The sequence below is a fragment of the Macrobrachium rosenbergii genome, chromosome 45 (assembly GCF_040412425.1).
Source record: "Macrobrachium rosenbergii isolate ZJJX-2024 chromosome 45, ASM4041242v1, whole genome shotgun sequence".
Taxonomy (NCBI): Eukaryota; Metazoa; Arthropoda; class Malacostraca; order Decapoda; family Palaemonidae; genus Macrobrachium; species Macrobrachium rosenbergii.
The window spans coordinates 22,947,507-22,966,383 of NC_089785.1; the positions used below are offsets into that span (position 1 = coordinate 22,947,507).

General features: G+C 39.0%; 3 protein-coding genes across 6 annotated transcripts in view; 2 read left to right on the forward strand and 1 right to left on the reverse strand.

The window, feature by feature from the left end:
* Positions 1-18,877, reverse strand: part of LOC136830014 (mucin-17-like) — a 76,898-nt gene that overhangs the window by 19,985 nt on the left and 38,036 nt on the right. Inside the window, exon 1 of one of the 4 annotated variants that reach the window (XM_067089194.1) lies at positions 404-587. The exons of 2 other annotated variants lie outside the window; for them this stretch is intronic. The gene's annotated coding sequence lies outside the window, so the exon portion shown is untranslated. Of the gene's footprint in view, positions 1-403; positions 588-18,877 lie in introns of those variants that run through there. One more of the 4 variants, XM_067089196.1, reaches the window with a different exon arrangement.
* On the forward strand, positions 3,497-13,602 carry LOC136830017 (sialidase-like). The gene is made up of 4 exons (XM_067089207.1): positions 3,497-4,150; positions 6,354-11,226; positions 12,401-12,543; positions 13,023-13,602. Exons 1-2 carry the CDS (start codon positions 4,066-4,068, stop codon positions 8,552-8,554), a joined length of 2,286 nt encoding a protein of 761 aa, XP_066945308.1. The 5' UTR covers positions 3,497-4,065; the 3' UTR covers positions 8,555-11,226; positions 12,401-12,543; positions 13,023-13,602.
* LOC136829968 (uncharacterized) lies at positions 8,591-13,636 on the forward strand. The gene is made up of 3 exons (XM_067089145.1): positions 8,591-8,628; positions 8,667-11,226; positions 13,628-13,636. The coding sequence occupies exons 1-3, from the start codon at positions 8,591-8,593 to the stop codon at positions 13,634-13,636; spliced, it is 2,607 nt and encodes an 868-aa protein (XP_066945246.1).

Here is an 18,877-nt window from a genome sequence, read left to right on the forward strand (position 1 = left end):
ACTAAAATATTAGCCTAACCAGGAAAACAGGTTAGGGAAAAACATACCCATTAGATATATTAAAATGGCCAGTCTAAGCACTAACGTTGATTTACCTAAGCAATCGACAATAGGTTACGGGATAATGGCCTAAGTCAGGCAAAGTTTAACCTCGCTAAGCTGCCAAAATATTACTAACTTAAAGTATACTACTAAATAATGATAGAATAATATCTCTACTTCATTTTAACCCTAAATAAGTCAGTCTAAACGAATAACTTCTTGATTAAAATGACGTAATATGACGACGCTTGGCGGAGGGCATCCATTACAGGGTTGGCGTAAGGTGCGTCTTATTTCCTTATTTAAATATATTAAACAAACGCCCAAATTTGATTTAATTAAGTAAATGCAATCTTCTTACGTGTTCCTCCTTATGTGAAGTGCAGAAGCAAGCTCATCTAAACCCGCAAACGAATTAGGGGGCGATAAATGTTGGTTAGATCGGTGCCCAAATACGAAATTCCCACTTCAAACGAACACAAAACTCTTCTTCTTCTTCCCTAAAAAAAATGTTTGTTTACTTTTGGTTGGGCGGGTTCGTCTTTGTGACTTTCTTTGCCCAATCTCTTTTGTTTTATATTATATCCTCTAGTTCTTATATTATTAATTTGACAAGATTATGGGAGTCTATTTAACAGAGGTAATAGGAATTACTGATTAAAATATTACGAACTATCTGGCAGAGAAAACAGGCATCGTTCATGAGAAGAGTTATGGCGAGTTCGTCCATGTTTGTCGTTTTAATGTTGTTTTATATTGTTCATTCACTTTTAAAACCTCTAGTTTTTTTTATTAATTTAAGATTAGATATCTGTATTTGACAGAGATAACACGCCTTGATTAATTCTCTAGACTGTAGTGCCTTAGGACTGTTAGTTTCTTAAATTCTTACTACAGAATAAGCCAGCTTTATGCCTAAGACAAAGCACGGCATATTGACTTCTAAAACGAAATGGGTTTCATCGGCGTCATTTTACTTGCTTTTACCATTAAAAAATAACTAAATCCCCTAAAATATAACCCCAAAGAATACTCCATTACGTTTAGTCTCCCACTAACAAGTAAGAATGAAACTAGTTTTAAATCATGGTTAAAAGTTTTCCAGTCTCGACGTCTATGCCAAATGGACTTAAATTGAACAGGCCAGATTATTATACCACCTGGTCAAATTATCCGGGCGAGAATCTAATCCGGGGTTCAATGAGGTCACAGGCTTACATTGTCATGTCCCCCTTCCACTACGTACAGTATTATATGATCTGCAACGTGGTTCAATGATTATCACTTTCATATTTTCATCTCTGCATTATACAGTTTCTCTTCTTCAATGTTAAACTTTTCACGTATCTGGTTTATAATTCAGGGGGCACTGACTAACTGAAATGTCTGTTTTTAGTTTTCCGTAAAAGAAAACTATTGAGATGGCTATTTGTCTGCCCTCAGATCTTAAAAGCTACTGAGGCTAGAGGGCTGCAAATTGGTGTGTTGATCATCTAACCCCCAATCATAAAACATACCAAATTGCAGCCCTTTAGTCTCATAGCCTCAGTATTTTTTACTTTATTTAAGGTTCAAGTTAGCCATGGCCGTCTGGCACCGCTACAGGTGCCAACAACACAGGCCACCACCAGGCCGTGGCTGAGAGTCCACCCTCAATTCAGCATTTGAAGTATGAATGTGGCAATTACCAAGGATATGTTAGGTTCTCTTGAGCCATCCACCGTTTTAGAAAAAAGCCTAATGTTGAACAGTGTCTCAAGAAATTACTTTAAATAGTACTATAAGAGACAATTCACCTGAAAAATTTTTCATAAATACCTCAGAAAAAAGCATATTTCTCTGATCCTCCCTGGATAATAGACCCTTCCATTCTAACACCGTTTAAAAATAAAAAATCCTGTTTCGCCGAGCTACTTTCTTCCGTTTTCTCGACATGATCAAACCACCTCAAAACACTCCGGTCTATCTTGTCACCTGTGCCAAGCTTTTCGCGAGATTTTCTTACTATCTCGATATTTCTCGTCCTTTGAATTTGTTCTGACTCAAGCACTGCACATACAATTTTCTCCAAGTTTTAAGTTTGTTCATCTTATTCACATACACACAAACACACACACTCCACATTCACTGCATGTGTTTACAGATATTTAATTCACTTCTAATACATCCAGTGTCCACAATAACATTCAATGTCTTCTTCTTCTTCTTCCTGATTTCCATTTGATCTCGCAACCCACCTCTTGCTCATGTTAATGTACATTATCATCCTACTGCAAAAATGTTTGGACCCTTTCACCAATCTCTGCAGTTATATAAATATATATATATATATATATATATATATATATATATATATATATATATATATATATACATACATACATATACAATATTCTCAGGAAAAATAAATGGCATTCCTTAATGTTTTCATGTTAATTACAGCCACCAAATCGTTCTAGTGTTAATTACACCCAGCACATCACTCTAGTGTTAATTACACCCATCAAATCTTTCTAGTGTTAATTACACCCAGCACATCATTCTAGTGTTTAACACATCGTTCTAGAAATTACTAGACTAAAAATTAAAAACACTTAGATTAAACTAATGCTATGTGGTCATAGGCAGTGCTTAGTACAAATGTGCAGGAAAGAGAGAGAGAGAGGGGGGGAGGGGGCGATGGGGAAAGGGGTGGGGTGGGGGTGGGGGGATTGGGAATACAGTCGTCGCCGGCGTGTCAGGCTTCAGATTACCTATAGTTTTCGTTTCTGGTGTTATATGACATCATCATACCGGCCTGAGAGAGAGAGAGAGAGAGAGAGAGAGAGAGAGAGAGAGAGAGAGAGAGAGAGAGAGAGAGAGAGAGAGAGAGCCCAGTTGTGCCCCGCAACATTTACAAAACGGACACAATTCACAACTCAGATCTTAGATTGCAAGAGGCATGGGCCTACGAGTTGAGAGAGAGAGAGAGAGAGAGAGAGAGAGAGAGAGAGAGAGAGAGAGAGAGAGAGAGAGAATTGTGCCCTCAACAATATTCTGCTTGCAATCACGTGCACAATTCAATATATGATATACATCTTTGATCACAAGAGGCATAGGCCTACAGCATTCTCTTCCTCGATTCGAGAGAGAGAGAGAGAGAGAGAGAGAGAGAGAGAGAGAGAGAGAGAGAGAGAGAGAGAGAGAGAGAGAGAGAGAGTAAATACCGGAAATAAACGCAATAGGAACTGCAGAAGAAGAAGAAGAAGAAGAAGAAGAAGAAGAAGAAGAAGAAGAAGAAGAAGAAGAAGAAGAAGAAGCAGAGTTTAAACCACGCGACCGATTTCCAAAGGCGCGCGTGAAAGAGAGAGAGAGAGAGAGAGAGAGAGAGAGAGAGAGAGAGAGAGAGAGAGAGAGAGAGAGAGAGAGAGAGAGAGAGAGAGTCTGTTTGAAAGGTCTAATGGGAGACATTATCAGTGGACAATTGCCCCGGTGGCCGCGCGTAGGTGGACCGCTCCAACCTACCCCGTACTGGAAATTTTTCTTTTTTTATAGTTTTTGTTTTATTATTTCAGTTCAATTTTAATTTTATTTCGCTGTTTATTTGTTAAATTCTATTGTTTCATTTACGTTGCACTAAAGAATTCAATTTCCCCGTCTGACTGGCTCACGGAAACTCCAGCGATTAGTACTAAAGATATTCCGATGACTCTGACGTTAATATGTATATATTCATAAACAGGCCTATATTTTATACGAATAAAATGGAAATTAATACATAAACCAGTGGCAATAAATCAATAAAATCATCCACGTTCAATTTATTCCGAAAACTTCTCATAATTAACAGAAAAAAAGTATAAAACTGACATCTCTCCGTTTCTCGAGTCAGCTAAAACATGCCTCCATTTTTCAAAAAGAATTTGAGGAGGATTCCCGCGCGTTCGAGGCCCAGCGAAGGACGTAACTAGTACTTAGTGAAAGGAGGAATTATAACAAAGTCGTATTACGAAAATATTCAAGACGGGAATAGGATTAGGTGCCATGGAGCGAAGGATATTATTCTCTCGAGGAGGCATGTTCTTGATCGTACTCTCGTGCTGGTTTTCGAATGATCTTCCGCTTACAGGTAAAATAATCGTCAAATTGCTTTCACCAATCTGTGTAGCTTCTTACCAACTGTAACCACCCTTTACTCCAGACTCCAGGGAATGGGAGCTCCTGCCTTCCTCTGTGTTCCCCAATTTGCTTAATCTCCTCAAACTGAGTCTTCTTCTATAGACAAGAAAGTCTGGATCTAAAGCTATGTCTTACAATAATAACAAAAATTAACACTTTTGCCTCACACAGACCACGAGATCAGTCCCACGGGGAGGCTCTGGTAGGGGCAGGTATTTGAAATGACTTAGCTGTTTCCTTTAGTGCCGAGTTAAGTATATGGTGGTTAGTTGGTTGTGGTGGGTTGTAGATAAGTAGAAAGAGGCATGGGGTTAGCAACCTCATTCCTGAAAGACTTGCAAATAAGTATAGATGACTCTCTCTCTCTCTCTCTCTCTCTCTCTCTCTCTCTCTCTCTCTCTCTCTCTCTCTCTCTCTCTCTCTCTATATATATATATATATATATATATATATATATATATATATATATACTGTATATATGACCTGTCCAAGGATTTCATGAATCCTATGACCTAATGACCTGTCCAAGGATTCCACGAATCCTGAATTCTGTGACCTATGACCTGCCTCCTTTTGGGGTACATCCTTATTGTAGGATTACATTTAAGGGCTTATTTAATTGCAGTGACAAGGCTTGGTCTGAAACCACTCCCGGTTCAGTCTCTTGTCATAATAATAATAATAATAATAATAATAATAATAATAATAATAATAATAATAATAATAATAATAATAATAATAATAATAATAATAGGACTTCCTCCTTACACGTGCTTCCCACAAGGACCTCATAACCCGACCTTGAGCTAAGGTCATGTCAAAAAGGGGTAATCCTTCTCTGAGACTGACAAGGGACCGATTCACACACACACACACACACACACACACACACACACACACACACAGGAGCCGTTGCAACGGCAGAAACCACTGATACTCCTACTATTACCACTTAATCCCTAGCTGACATTCCCGTCACTCGTAAAATAAGTCAATTGTAAAGCTTTGAAACACCTCCTGATAATAATGAAACGAGTTGGGATCTTAAATATCAAATAAATATTGAGAACTGTAATAAAACATGTAAGAAATCCGCAGAAGTTTCTTCTACGCAATCGAGTTTTCTGCACGGCGTATAATCACGGCCGCCGAAAATAGATCTATCTTTCAGTGGTCTCGGTATAATGAAACTTTGATCACGGTCTGCTTATGGCCTGTCCTATATCGTTGCCAGACGCACGATCATGGCTAAATTTACCCTTAAATAAAACAAAAGCTACTGAGGAGGCTAGAGGGCTGCAATTTGGTATGTTTGATGATTGGAGGGTGGATGATCAACATACCCATTTGCAGCCCTCTAGACAATGCTATAACTTTTGGAATTGGAACTGGAATATAAAATTTAAGCCAAAGATCAACCGCTGGGACTTATGAAGTCATTCAGCACTAAGAATAATAATGAGACAATTATTTAGGAGAAAGCAGAAATTAGGTTGGAAGAAAGAGAATATGAACGGAATTACAGTAAAATGAATGCAAGGGGTTGCAGCTAGGGACCAAAGGGACGCTGCAATGAAGCTTAAGTCACGCACTATCCCCTTGCAGAGGACTGTAACTTTTGGGTAGGAGGGTGACCCTTTTGGGGAATGGATTCTGTCAGCCTTGGTGGTTTAAAGACTCCAAATACCTTTGTTTCCATGCAGTGAAGGAAGTACTTTTGAATTAACGGGGTATAATATGGTGCTTCCAAATCCCACAGTTTTTTCTGTAATCTACTGAAGCTTACTTTTGCCACTGTTATGTATTCTCTAAACAGAACATAGTCTTTTGGAATGAGATCGCTAGTCCAGTTCCATTCTTCATTAGGGTTACGACCCGCTACAGACAAGTCACTATCAATTTCACAAACTTATTACCTAAGTTGAAAGCAGAGCAATGGGGCTTAAAAAGTTTACTTTTCCTTATTTTCACTCATGAGAGACAAGAGTTTGTACACATGACATCTGTGTATTAATGAATGAAAAGAGAAATAATGTTAATGCATAATGTAAACATCAATCAAATCCAGCTTCGTTCTTTAACTAGACCTCTAATTCCTTCAACAGATGGAGGCCAATTTTAATACTTAACCTGACTTCCATTTCTCTTACCAGACGGAAGCAGACTCTCAGATCTGGAGGCCATGAGCAGTGCCCTGAATCATGCAGCCCTCTCCTTGAGAAGTCTGAAGTTGCTCTTCATGGAAAGGTTCAACATAACCAACGCAACTATGGAGATCATTCTCTCAACGACGGAGACGTATCGCGTCTCCCCTGCGACCGAGGAAACGCAGGTCTCCGAGTCACAGACGAGCGGAGACCGTTCCACCGCAACGCCGTCTGAAGTATCTACCAGTCAGGAGTTGGTTGAAACTCCAGGATTTACTGAACCTTTAGCAGATAATACTTCTATACTACCTGCCACCCCACCATCTACTCCATTCACACCTGATACTGTTGCTACACATTCCACCAGTCATTTAACAACTCCACCTGTGAGCGAGAGCACTCCCATATATCCTGCAGCTCATCCAACTACTCCGTCAGTGCCTGACGCTACTTCTGCAAACTCCACCAGTCAGCTAACTACTCCAGATTCAGTTGTTAATGCCTCTACAAGCTCTACAATTCACTCAACTACTCCACCTGCACTTGATACCACTTCTACAGTCTTCACCATTCACCCAACTTCTCCAGTGGATGATAATTCCACAAGCTATGTCAGTCATCCACCTACTCCAGTTCCTTCTAATGGAACTTCTACAATTTCCACTAGTCAGCCAGTGACTCTCACTCCAACAGATGAAACCATTCACCTAGCTACTAATACTCCACCTGATGACACTGCTACAAGCTCAACCACTTACCCAACTACTCTGCCTCCATTTGATGATACTTCTACAAGCACAACCAGTCACCCAACTACTTCAGCTCCATCTGATGATACTTCTGCAGATTCAGCCAGTCACTCAACTACCCAAGTTCCATATGATGATACTCTTACAAGCCTTGTGAGTCTCCCAACCACCCCACATCCATCAGATGTCATTTCTACAAGTCCAACCAGTCACCCAACTACTCCTACTCTATCTGAGGATAACTATACAGATTCAACCAGCCACCAAACCACTGGGACTCCACCTGACGATGTTTCTATAAACTCCACCAGTCACTTGGATACTTCAAGTCCATCTGATGACATTTACGCAAGCTACACCAGTCCACCAACTACTCCAACTCCATCTGATACTTCTACCAGCTCCACCAGTCACCTAACAACTTCAGATCAACCTGATGATAACTGTACAAGCTCAACCAGTCACCAAACTACTCTGACTCCATCTGAATATACTTCTGGAGATTCAACCAATCACTCAACTACTCCAATTGATGATACTTCCACAGGCTCAACCAATCACCCAACTACTCCATCTGATGATACTTCCACAAGCTCAACCAGTCATCCAGCTATTGCAACTTCTGTTGAAGATGCTTCCACAAGCTCAACCAGTCATCCAACTATTGCAACTCCAATTGATGATGCTTCTATAAACTCAACCAGTCATCCAACTATCGCAACTCCAATTGATGATGCTTCTATAAACTCAACTAGTCATCCAACTATCGCAACTCCAATTGATGATGCTTCTATAAACTCAACCAGTCATCCAACTATCGCAACTCCAATTGATGATGCTTCTATAAACTCAACCAGTCATCCAACTATTGCAACTCCAATTGATGATGCTTCTATAAACTCAACCAGTCATCCAACTATTGCAACTCCAATTGATGATACTACTACAAGCTCAACCAGTCATCCAACTATTGCAACTCCAATTGATGATACTACTACAAGCTCAACCAGTCATCCAACTACTGCAACCCCAATTGATGATACTACTACAAGCCCAACCAGTCATCCAACTATTGCAACTCCAATTGATGATACTACTACAAGCTCAACCAGTCATCCAACTATTGCAACTCCAATTGATGATACTACTACAAGCTCAACCAGTCATCCAACTATTGCAACTCCAATTGATGATACTACTACAAGCTCAACCAGTCATCCAACTATTGCAACTCCAATTGATGATACTACTATAAGCTCAACCAGTCATCCAACTATTGCAACTCCAATTGATGATACTACTACAAGCTCAACCAGTCATCCAACTATTGCAACTCCAATTGATGATACTACTATAAGCTCAACCAGTCATCCAACTATTGCAACTCAATTGATGATACTACTACAAGCTCAACCAGTCATCCAACTATTGCAACTCCAATTGATGATACTACTATAAGCTCAACCAGTCATCCAACTATTGCAACTCCAATTGATGATACTACTACAAGCTCAACCAGTCATCCAACTATTGCAACTCCAATTGATGATACTACTACAAGCTCAACCAGTCATCCAACTATTGCAACTCCAATTGATGATACTACTATAAGCTCAACCAGTCATCCAACTATTGCAACTCCAATTGATGATACTACTATAAGCTCAACCAGTCATCCAACTATTGCAACTCCAATTGATGATACTACTATAAGCTCAACCAGTCATCCAACTATTGCAACTCCAGTTGATGATACTACTACAAGCTCAACCAGTCATCCAACTATTGCAACTCCAAGTGATGATACTTTCACAAGTTCAACCAGTCAACCAACTATTGCAACTCCAATTGATGATGCTTCCACAAGCTCAACCAGTCATCCATCTACTGCAACTCCAATCAATGATACTTCTACAAGCTCAACCAGTCATCCAACTACTGCAACTCTAATTGATGATACTTCTACAAACTCAACCAGTAATGAAACTACTCCAGCCCTATTTGATGATGATTATACAAACTCAACCACTCACCAAACTACAACTCCATCTGATGATAATTCTACAACCTCAACCATTCATTCAACTACTCCAATTTCATCTGATGATAGTTCCATAAGCTCCACCAGTGACTATACCACTCCATCTCCATTTGATGATGATTATACAAACTCAACCAGTCACCCAACTTCTCCAACCCTATCTGATGACACTTCTATCAGCACTATTAGTCACCCAAAGACTACACCTCATGATACTTATAAAAGTTCCTACATTCACCCATTTACTCCAACGCCATCTGATGATACTTCTCAAAACTCAAGCAGTCATCCTTCTCCAATGCTGTCTGGTGAAATTTCTGCTAGTTCTGCCACTTACCAAGCTACTCCAGTTCCAACTGATGATAACTCTACAAGTTTCACCGTTCCATCAGCCGCGACGACTCCGTCAGAAGATGACTCTTCTAACACGTCCACTCACTCATCTACTCCAACCCCGTCTGATGAAACTTTAACAAGCACTGCAAAGTACCCAGTTACTCCAACTCCATCGGATGATACAAGTTTCAACTCCACTAGTCATCCAACTACCTTAACTCCTTCTAATCTTTCTGCAAACATCACCAGTCATCCAACTATTTTAACTTCATCTGATGATGACACTTCTGCAAGTTCCTCCAATCACCCCATTACTCTAATTCAATCAGATGATACTCCAGCAAGTCCTGTCAGTCACTCAGCTACTCTAGTTTCATCTGATAATACTTCTACATACTCCATGGCACAAACAAGTACTCCGCTTGTATTTGATGCTTCTTCTGAAAACCCCACAAGTCACTCAACTATTCCAGAAGTATTTGATGCTATTTCCTCAACGTTTTCACATCATTCTACACCTACAACTCCACCTGATGATGCATCTACTCCAACTCCATCTGATGCTACTTTTACAAACTCCACTAGTCACCCAGCTAAAACTCCATCTGATGATACATCTGCAACCTTCACTGAGATTCCAACTACTCTGCTGGAGTTTGAGCCTCTCACAAATTCCACCATTCAGTCAACAACTCCACATCCACCTGACGCTACTGCTAGCCACTACCTCGCAGATGCAACTACTCCACCTGTGTATGATGTATTTTCTACAGTCAGTCACTCAGCTATTCCAGCTTCATCTGCTACTTTCCTTAATGCGGCTTCCACAAACTCAGCTGGTAAACCAACCACTACAACCCCTTCCGACGCAACTTCTCCAAACATGACCAGTCAACCGGCAACCCCACCTGTTACGCCTAGTTCACACGCTACTCCCACACCTTTCTCACTTGTGTCTGATCATAGCCCTGAAGAATCTGCTTCTTCACTGACACCCAACACTACTCCCAGACTTCTGACTCAGTCTCTTTCTGATATTACTCTTAACCAACAGACTATGTCTGATATTTCAGCTCAACCTGGCTCTTCCCCACATGATGCTGAGTTACCTGATACTACTCCTTCACAAACAGCTGTCCCAACACTTTCTCCAGACACATCTACACCATCTACAGAGAGTTCTACACTTGCCCAGCCCTCTGCTTCAGAGCACACCACGACTGACTCTGAGATTACTTCTCAAGAATCACCTGACTATGACTCTGGCCCTACAGAAGATGCCGTTACAACTTCGCCGTCCACTCCGGCAACTTCGCGAGCGCCTCCTCAGAGAGAGCGGATGTCGAACAAGGAAACTAGGAGTGGCAAAGGAGGTAGATCTGAAGGTGGGTCACAGTCTAACAGAAGGAGACGACAGGCACTTTTGGACACCGCGGATGACAATCCTTGCGCCTTCTTCAACCAGTCGGGGAACTCCAGCGACTGGCTTCAACACGTTAGCTGCAGGGTCGATGCGATTGATGAGTTGGTGGTTCAAGTGGTGAATGACTCGTTAAATGTGACTTTTGCAAGCAACATTGAAGACCACGCTACAGTCCTCGACATGTTGATTGAAGATGGACACATGAATCCTGGAACGGTGTTGCAATATGGCATCGGAGAGATATTTGCGGTTATAGAGACAGCCGGCCGAGTGGAGGATGACGCCATCAGTGCAAATTACGACGTGGAGAAGAGTATTGAGGTGATAAAGGTAAGTTAATGTCTGAGAAGTCCATTGGCCATTTTTTAAGGCAACAATCATTATACCATAATAGGAAAATTAGCTTGAAGTTGATGGACACAAGGTTGCCTTCCTTAAAAATTACTGATCTCTGACATTAGTGACTACTCAAACACTCTCTCTCTCTCTCTCTTTTCATAAGTCAGCGGTCGCCTAAAATATCTCTCTCTCTCTCTCTCTTCATAAGTCAGTGGTCGCCTAAAATCTCTCTCTCTCTCTCTCTCTTTTCCATCATAAGTCAGTGGTCGCCTAAAATCTCTCTCTCTCTCTCTCTTTTCCATCATAAGTCAGTGGTCGCCTAAAATCTCTCTCTCTCTCTCTCTCTCTCTTCATAAGTCAGTGGTCGCCTAAAATCTCTCTCTCTCTCTTCATAAGTCAGTGGTCGCCTAAAATCTCTCTCTCTCTCTCTTTCATAAGTCAGTGGTCGCCTAAGATCTCTGTCTGCTATGTACCACTATACTCTCTCTCTCTCTCACCCAGGCCAAGTCCATATACGTGAGACAAGTGCGCTGCCAAGGTTTTCGCTCTTCAATTCTGCTTCCTCTGTGTTTGTTCTCTGTCAAAATATCAAGGTTAGGAGACTCTCCTTTGCCGTGGATAATCTAACCGGCACCATTGCCGGTCACATACACAGAATCTCTCTCTCTCTCTCTCTCTCTCTCTCTCTCTCTCTCTCTCTCTCTCTCTCTCTCTCTCTCTCTCTCTCACGTAAACTCTTTACCATATAAGCTTCAATGGAGGACATGAACTTCACAGAGAGAAATTGTGTAATAGATAATAAGTCAATATATGTGAAATTATCATCAAAAGATATCATATTAGGCTGAGGTTAACCGGTTGGTAGGTCTTATGCCAGCGCATGGCGTTGCCCAGAGGCTTGTCCGTAGGCTTAAGAAGGTGTAGAAGTGTGGACCTCTGGACTTGGCCAGGAATCAAGACAATTTAAACATTTGTGGAGAGAAATAAAGAGTTTTCAGACAATTTTAATACAGTATGAGAGAGAGAGAGAGAGAGAGAGAGAGAGAGAGAGAGAGAATACACAAAAAGCCTTCACACATAATTCACAAAAAGTCTTAACGATTCTTCTCATCTTCTTAACTTCGTAACCCGGAATTCTAAAACCACCGCCTTGTCTCCCGAACAGGAAAACGTGAAGAAGAAGAAGAACGCACTGACCATCGCAAGCGTGGTGACCACCTCTCTATTGGTCGTGGCGCTGATCGCAGGTGTGATCAAACTGAAAAAGGTCTACAGGGTCAGGACCATATACATCAGCGATACCAAAAGGTCTTTGATAAGTTGTTAAAACTATATGAATCAATCAGCTATAGGTCTAGAGTTAAGGACAAAAAAGGGCGTGGATTATAAGTTGTTAAAACACTAAAAGATGAAAGATACACATACACACACACACACACACACACACACACACACACACATATATATATATATATATATATATATATATATATATATATATATATATATATATATATATATATATATATATATATATTAGCAATCTCTTTTATATAAAAAGAATAGCTCATCCAATATTCATGGTACACCAAAATGACAGGATTTGTGTTTAGCAAAATTTTCCATTAATTGGTCTACGTCAACTTAATTTTGAAAGTAGGGCATTTAATTTATCGTTCCTTTGAAGCTGAATAATCGTACTTTCATGTGATAATATAAAAACCAAAAATAATGTAAAAAAGATACTAGAATTAACACAATCTTTCATCTTTTTTTTATTTTCTCAGGTCGAGAAGACGCGGCCAGCGCCATTATTACTTGGACAACGCCGACTCCCTAGACATGTCTACCGGATCGTTCACCAGTCACTCCGAAGGGCAGGAGTTTCTGGAATTCCGTTGCAACAACAAAAACATGGAAGATGGTATTCCCCTCGACACGATGCCATCTTCTGAAGCGTAAATCTGTCCGAAATTAGAAGAAGAAGATGACGCTAACGTAAAATCACTATTATCCTCATCGGTCTAGCATCCAGAAGGGTCAAAATTCAAATACGATAAGCTGCAACTTCTGTTACGCTATGTCAACGTTTCCTACGACTATACGTTGCTAGATCTCACGAATATCGGTGAAATATCTGAATAACTTGATAAATGAATGAATAAGATTATAAGTACTCTAAAATCTCTCCTTCACTCTGCTCTAAGAGTGAGAAAGTGAGATAATGTTTGCTAGGAAAGTGTTGCGTCTACGGGAGAGACACTTGGTGTAAATACCTGGTATAATTTTTATATTGCTTTACTTTTTTTGCTCACTGTAAGTACAAGGATGTATATGTTTGTCAATAAATAAACATTAAGGAATATACTCCATTTTTTTTTACCGTTTTCAGACTGACTGATTGACTGATGAGATTAAGTTTAGTTTTACTTAAAATAATGCAAGGATTTAGCGTACATTATCATCCAAAACGAGAAAATTAAAGTATGAAAGGAACAGTTACTTTTAAAAACTTAAAAGACAGTCTAAGCGAACTACAATCTTATTGTTTAGTGTCTTTCGAATCTTCTTCTTCTCCATATTTTAGGTGTTAGAGGTAGGCAGCGCCATAGACTCACGCCCTCCGCATATGAATATCGGATTATGTTTATTGACACGGCGTAACAAGCTTTGTCAAAGGCAGGCATAAAGCAGCGTTTAAATTACATTCCGCCGGGGAGAGAGAGAGAGAGAGAGAGAGAGAGAGAGAGAGAGAGAGAGAGAGAGAGAGAGAGAGACTCGTAATAACAGGTAGTAGGTCTATTATTTGAATGGTTTTCCAAGAATGATGCGTCTAAATTTCACAGACGGAAAAGAATTCTTCCGGTGACCGTTTTCACACTGATTGACAGACGCCCTTTGATAGGCTTTGGAAACGAGTATTCAGCTGTACTTTTGAAGGTTATAAAAGAAAAGATCTTTATGCAAGTAAAATGTGAAGTGAGATTTGTTCGTTGTGATTCTGCTACGCAAAAGATTCCGATTCTGAACAAAACAATAGACTCAATGCAATAAGTCTAGACTCCGTAAAAGTCTATACTATAATCTTCAAGGTTCGTGTCCAGGGGAATCTTGTACGTCATAAATGTTTCACGTAATTCATTGTTACGTAAAGAATGTATACGCCAATATAACAAATATGTTCTACATTCATGAAATCTGAACATTACGTCGAAATGTTTTCCTACAGGCCAACGCATAAGCATTTATACTTTTTCATTTGATTCCTCTCAAACACACACATATATATATATATATATATATATATATATATATATATATATATATATATATATATATATATATATATATATATATATATATAATCCACTTTTCCCTCAAAATGTTGACAGGCAACATACAATATAGCCTACAATTGAGAAAAGGATTGTTTATTAAAACGACACAAGTTTTTTGCCTTTGAATATCTAATAATATCTTTTAATATCCACTGTCGAATATTTTTCAATCAACAACTAGAATTATGCAAATATCAATATTGCAAATCTAAGCGAATTTTATAGTGTTTAGGCCTATGATGAGAGCGCCATTTTAAAGAACGTTTTCAATCCCATGTCAGAATTCTTATGGACTTCAGAGACACAATATCAACTAATATAAATATAAATTATATATTTGTGAATGATAAATATTAATTTTCTTTATACTTTTATAATAGTATAATAGTATCGTCACCCATAAAGTCGTTTTCTTTACATGTAATTATATACGTTTTCTTTGAATAAGGACAGTGTAAAGAAAATCATATATATATATATATATATATATATATATATATATATATATATATATATATATATATATATATATATATATCCTTATTAGTTGCAGATTTCAATCTTCATTATTTTACAAATATTGTAATAAGCAAATAAATCCAAATTTGGCTTCCATAGACACTCCATGTTTCTTCCCAATCTGTTGCATATGCCCTTCTGCCTTCTCTAGACTATTAATATTCACTCCTACATATTGAAATAAATCAGCAGCTTCTATTGGTTCCACTATATATTCCACCATCCATTGCACCTCTCAACTTTCCTCTCCTTGCAAAGGCTTTCAAACCATTTCACAAGTTTTGGCAGTTTCTCTTCACTATCCTTAATCAACACTTGTCTAATACCCACTTTAACATCAAACCAGCCACTCTCCAGCCTCTATATTCCAACAAAAGCTTCTCATTCGTCATAAAAAATGTCACTTTCGAAAAATAACCTTCACCACAACAATATACCTCACGAGTTATTCACCATTCATTATTTAATGTGAATGTTTACCTGTATTTTTGTGCTGTTATAAAAATGACGGAAGACTTTTTAAAATAGTCTTTATTATAAAAAACAAAGTATGGAACGGGATGCACTTTTCTGACGTCAGGAATAATTATGGGATTCTTTGTGAAGTGAAGTAGTGAAGAGTTTCACAATATTAATTCTATTCTTAAACTCTGTTGTGATAACAGTAAACACTTTCACATTAATATCTGTTTCAAAATTAGGAGTTTGAGTAACTAACCTGATTTGAAACTCTTGAATCATGGTAACAAATAAGGATTTTGGACTTAAACTGATGAATTACAAAAGCAAAATGCAAGGTGGCTTTTCTCTCTCTCTCTCTCTCTCTCTCTCTCTCTCTCTCTCTCTCTATTTTCATAAGTCAGAGGTCGCCTAAAAGGGTGACCTTGTTGCACCCGAGAAAGGTAGGCCTATAGGTCGTGACCTTTGCCCAAGGGTGACCTTGTTGCACCAGAGAAAGGTAGGCCTATAGGTCGTAACCTTTGACCGAGGGTGGCCTTGTTGCGCCCGAGAAAGGTAGGCCTATAGGTCGTAACCTTTGACCGAGGGTGGCCTTGTTGCGCCCGAGAAAGGTAGGCCTATAGGTAGTAACCTTCGCCCAAAAAGGGTGACCTTGTTGCACCCAAGAAAGCTAGGCCTATAAAGTAGGCCGTCACCTTTGACCTTCTTAAGCAACGCTCTGTAACAGGATATATATATACGACCGTATCCTATATCCTATATCCTACATATCCTCACTTACTCGCACAATAGTAAGCATGCCACGACCTTCCCGAGCTTCCGGCGTCGACGCGTGCCACGTGCCAAAACAATGGCACTGTGAAGCATTGTTCTGAACACGTCACTTCCGGTTTCCATACGGCCGCCATTTTTCCGGGTATTTTCCCTTACGTTTCCATAATAAATTCTATGAAACAAAGCAGCTTTGAATTAGCTGTAGCTGACTAAAAAAAAGGGTAATTATACGTAATTGAATATTAAATAAAAGTGAAATAAAATAAGTGGATTGAAAATGAAATAGTATTTTTATAAGTTTTTATTTGAGGAGTTACGAAATCTGTGCGCAAAAAGGAAGTCAGTGACCCACCTTTTATAGACAGTGCTGAGAGAGAGAGAGAGAGAGAGAGAGAGAGAGAGAGAGAGAGAGAGAGAGAGAGAGAATAAGGTTGACTTGTAAACCATTCATGTTTCTCAAATGGAGACACGTCAAAGAAAATGGACCATGACTGACTCGGCATTTTCTTTAAATTTGTCTTTAAATGGAACATCTCGCCTGAGGCTAAATGATTGATAGGTTTCTTTCTTTATAATTAGTCAAGGCTCGTGGAGAGAGAGAGAGAGAGAGAGAGAGAGAGAGAGAGAGAGAGAGAGAGAGAGAGAGAGAAAAAATCTCCTCTTATAGGCTAACTAGCAACTCAACATCTCTGACGAATGCCATTTGCTCAGCGTAACGTCAGGTGGGTTTTCAAAGCAATTCTTTTATTGTCTTCGTTCAAAAAAAAGCTACAAAGCATTACGTAACGAAGCAACTTTTTTCTTTATTATATACTGCATCAGGTCAGCCACCTCTCTCTCTCTCTCTCTCTTTCTCTCTCTCTCTCTCTCTCTCTCGTGAAGTTTCACCCTGAATATTATTTTTTTCTCGATCGTCTCTATAAATGGCAACTTCTCTCCTTCCTTCGAACTTTCTCCAGGCGCCTCCAGGCAATCCGGTAATGCGCACGCACGTGTGCGCATACATACAGCGCGCGCGCACGCACATACATACACACACATCAACACAGGAGGTGGCTCCCAAGTAGGAAAACGATCACTGCTAATTCAAACTTTCCTATACCTCTTCAAAATCCTGTCTGTTCTCAGAAGCTTTGACATATCCTTTTGGAGATCTACACTTCTTTTCCATAATGGAGATTTAGCTCAACAATCCCTTGTATAGTTTAATCCTGCCTTACAGAAATAGTCAAGGTTTCTTTTCAATCTTTTGCATGTATCCTAGTGCCTTCATTTTTTTAATTATTCTGTGGTTCATCCAGTCATCCAATATATTATCATCCAGTTCTTCTGCCATCAATACTCTCTATTCATTTCTGTATCTTTTTGGTTACTATTTACTCTCATGACCTAACTCTTGCTTTCTTTTCCTCGCAAACTTCAATTTCTTGCAAAAATCTGCAAATTATTTCACCAGATTCTGCAGTTCTTCACCATCCCCGATCAATACTGTACTATCTGCAGACATCAGCCACTCCAAATTCCCTCCAAGACCAAGTTTTCTGACCGTAACATTATCCAAACTCCATGTAAGACCAACATTCTGATAGCAATATTACGCCTAAATAAAATACCTTTTCTCTATTACACTGAACAGCCGTGAAGACTTACAAACACTTGCCTCAGGCACACTTTTAACACCTAACCAGGCACTCACCAGCCTACATGTTGTAACGCTTGCTTCGCTCTGACCTTTAAAGTTTTTATTTGCTGTCAGAAAATTATTCTTTATAACACATTCCTTCTGTTATCAACTTTATTTTAGGAATATGTATGCAACAAAAATATTTTCCATTTGATATGTATGTATGTGTATATATATATATATATATATATATATATATATATATATATATATATATATATATATATGTATATATATATATATATATATATATATATATATATATATATATATATATATATATATATATATATATATATATATTGTTTGAATACCTACTGAAGCGTGTGCTATTTGCTTCTGCAAATTGTAATAATAATAATAATAATAATAATAATGATAATAATTTTCCACTGAAATAGACTTTCACTCAATCACGTATTAATTTATTCTCCTCAACCTTAGTTTGTACGAACCAAGATTACATTATGAACCTTTCTCTCTCTCTCTCTCTCTCTCTCTCTCTCTCTCTCTCTCTCTATATATATATATATATATATATATATATATATATATATGGCTCTAGGAAGTGGTACTCTTACAGTTATAGTTAAATGTTTTTGGGATGAGGTTGCGAGCCTCGCCCCCTATACCATCCCAGACATGACCCGTCCATCAAATCACAGCTTAGGTCAACTGAAGCGTACCTAAAATCGCCTCACCTATCCCTGGATTCGAACCCGAGTTATCCAGCTGGCAAGGTGAGTGTCACAGCCACTAGGGGCATTCAATCCCCCGACTTTCCCTTGCTCGGAGAGAGAGAGAGAGAGAGAGAGAGAGAGAGAGAGAGAGAGAGAGAGAGAGAAGGTAACGAGTTACAAAGATTTGA

Coding starts and splice junctions, on each gene's coding strand:
- LOC136829968 (XM_067089145.1), top strand. CDS start 8,591: ATGATACTACTACAAGCTCAACCAGTCATCCAACTATT. Junction 8,629..8,666: donor CAACCAGTCATCCAACTATT/GCAACTCCAATT, acceptor AAGCTCAACCAG/TCATCCAACTATTGCAACTC.
- LOC136830017 (XM_067089207.1), top strand. CDS start 4,066: ATGGAGCGAAGGATATTATTCTCTCGAGGAGGCATGTTCTTGATCGTA. Junction 4,151..6,353: donor GAATGATCTTCCGCTTACAG/GTAAAATAATCG, acceptor TTCTCTTACCAG/ACGGAAGCAGACTCTCAGAT.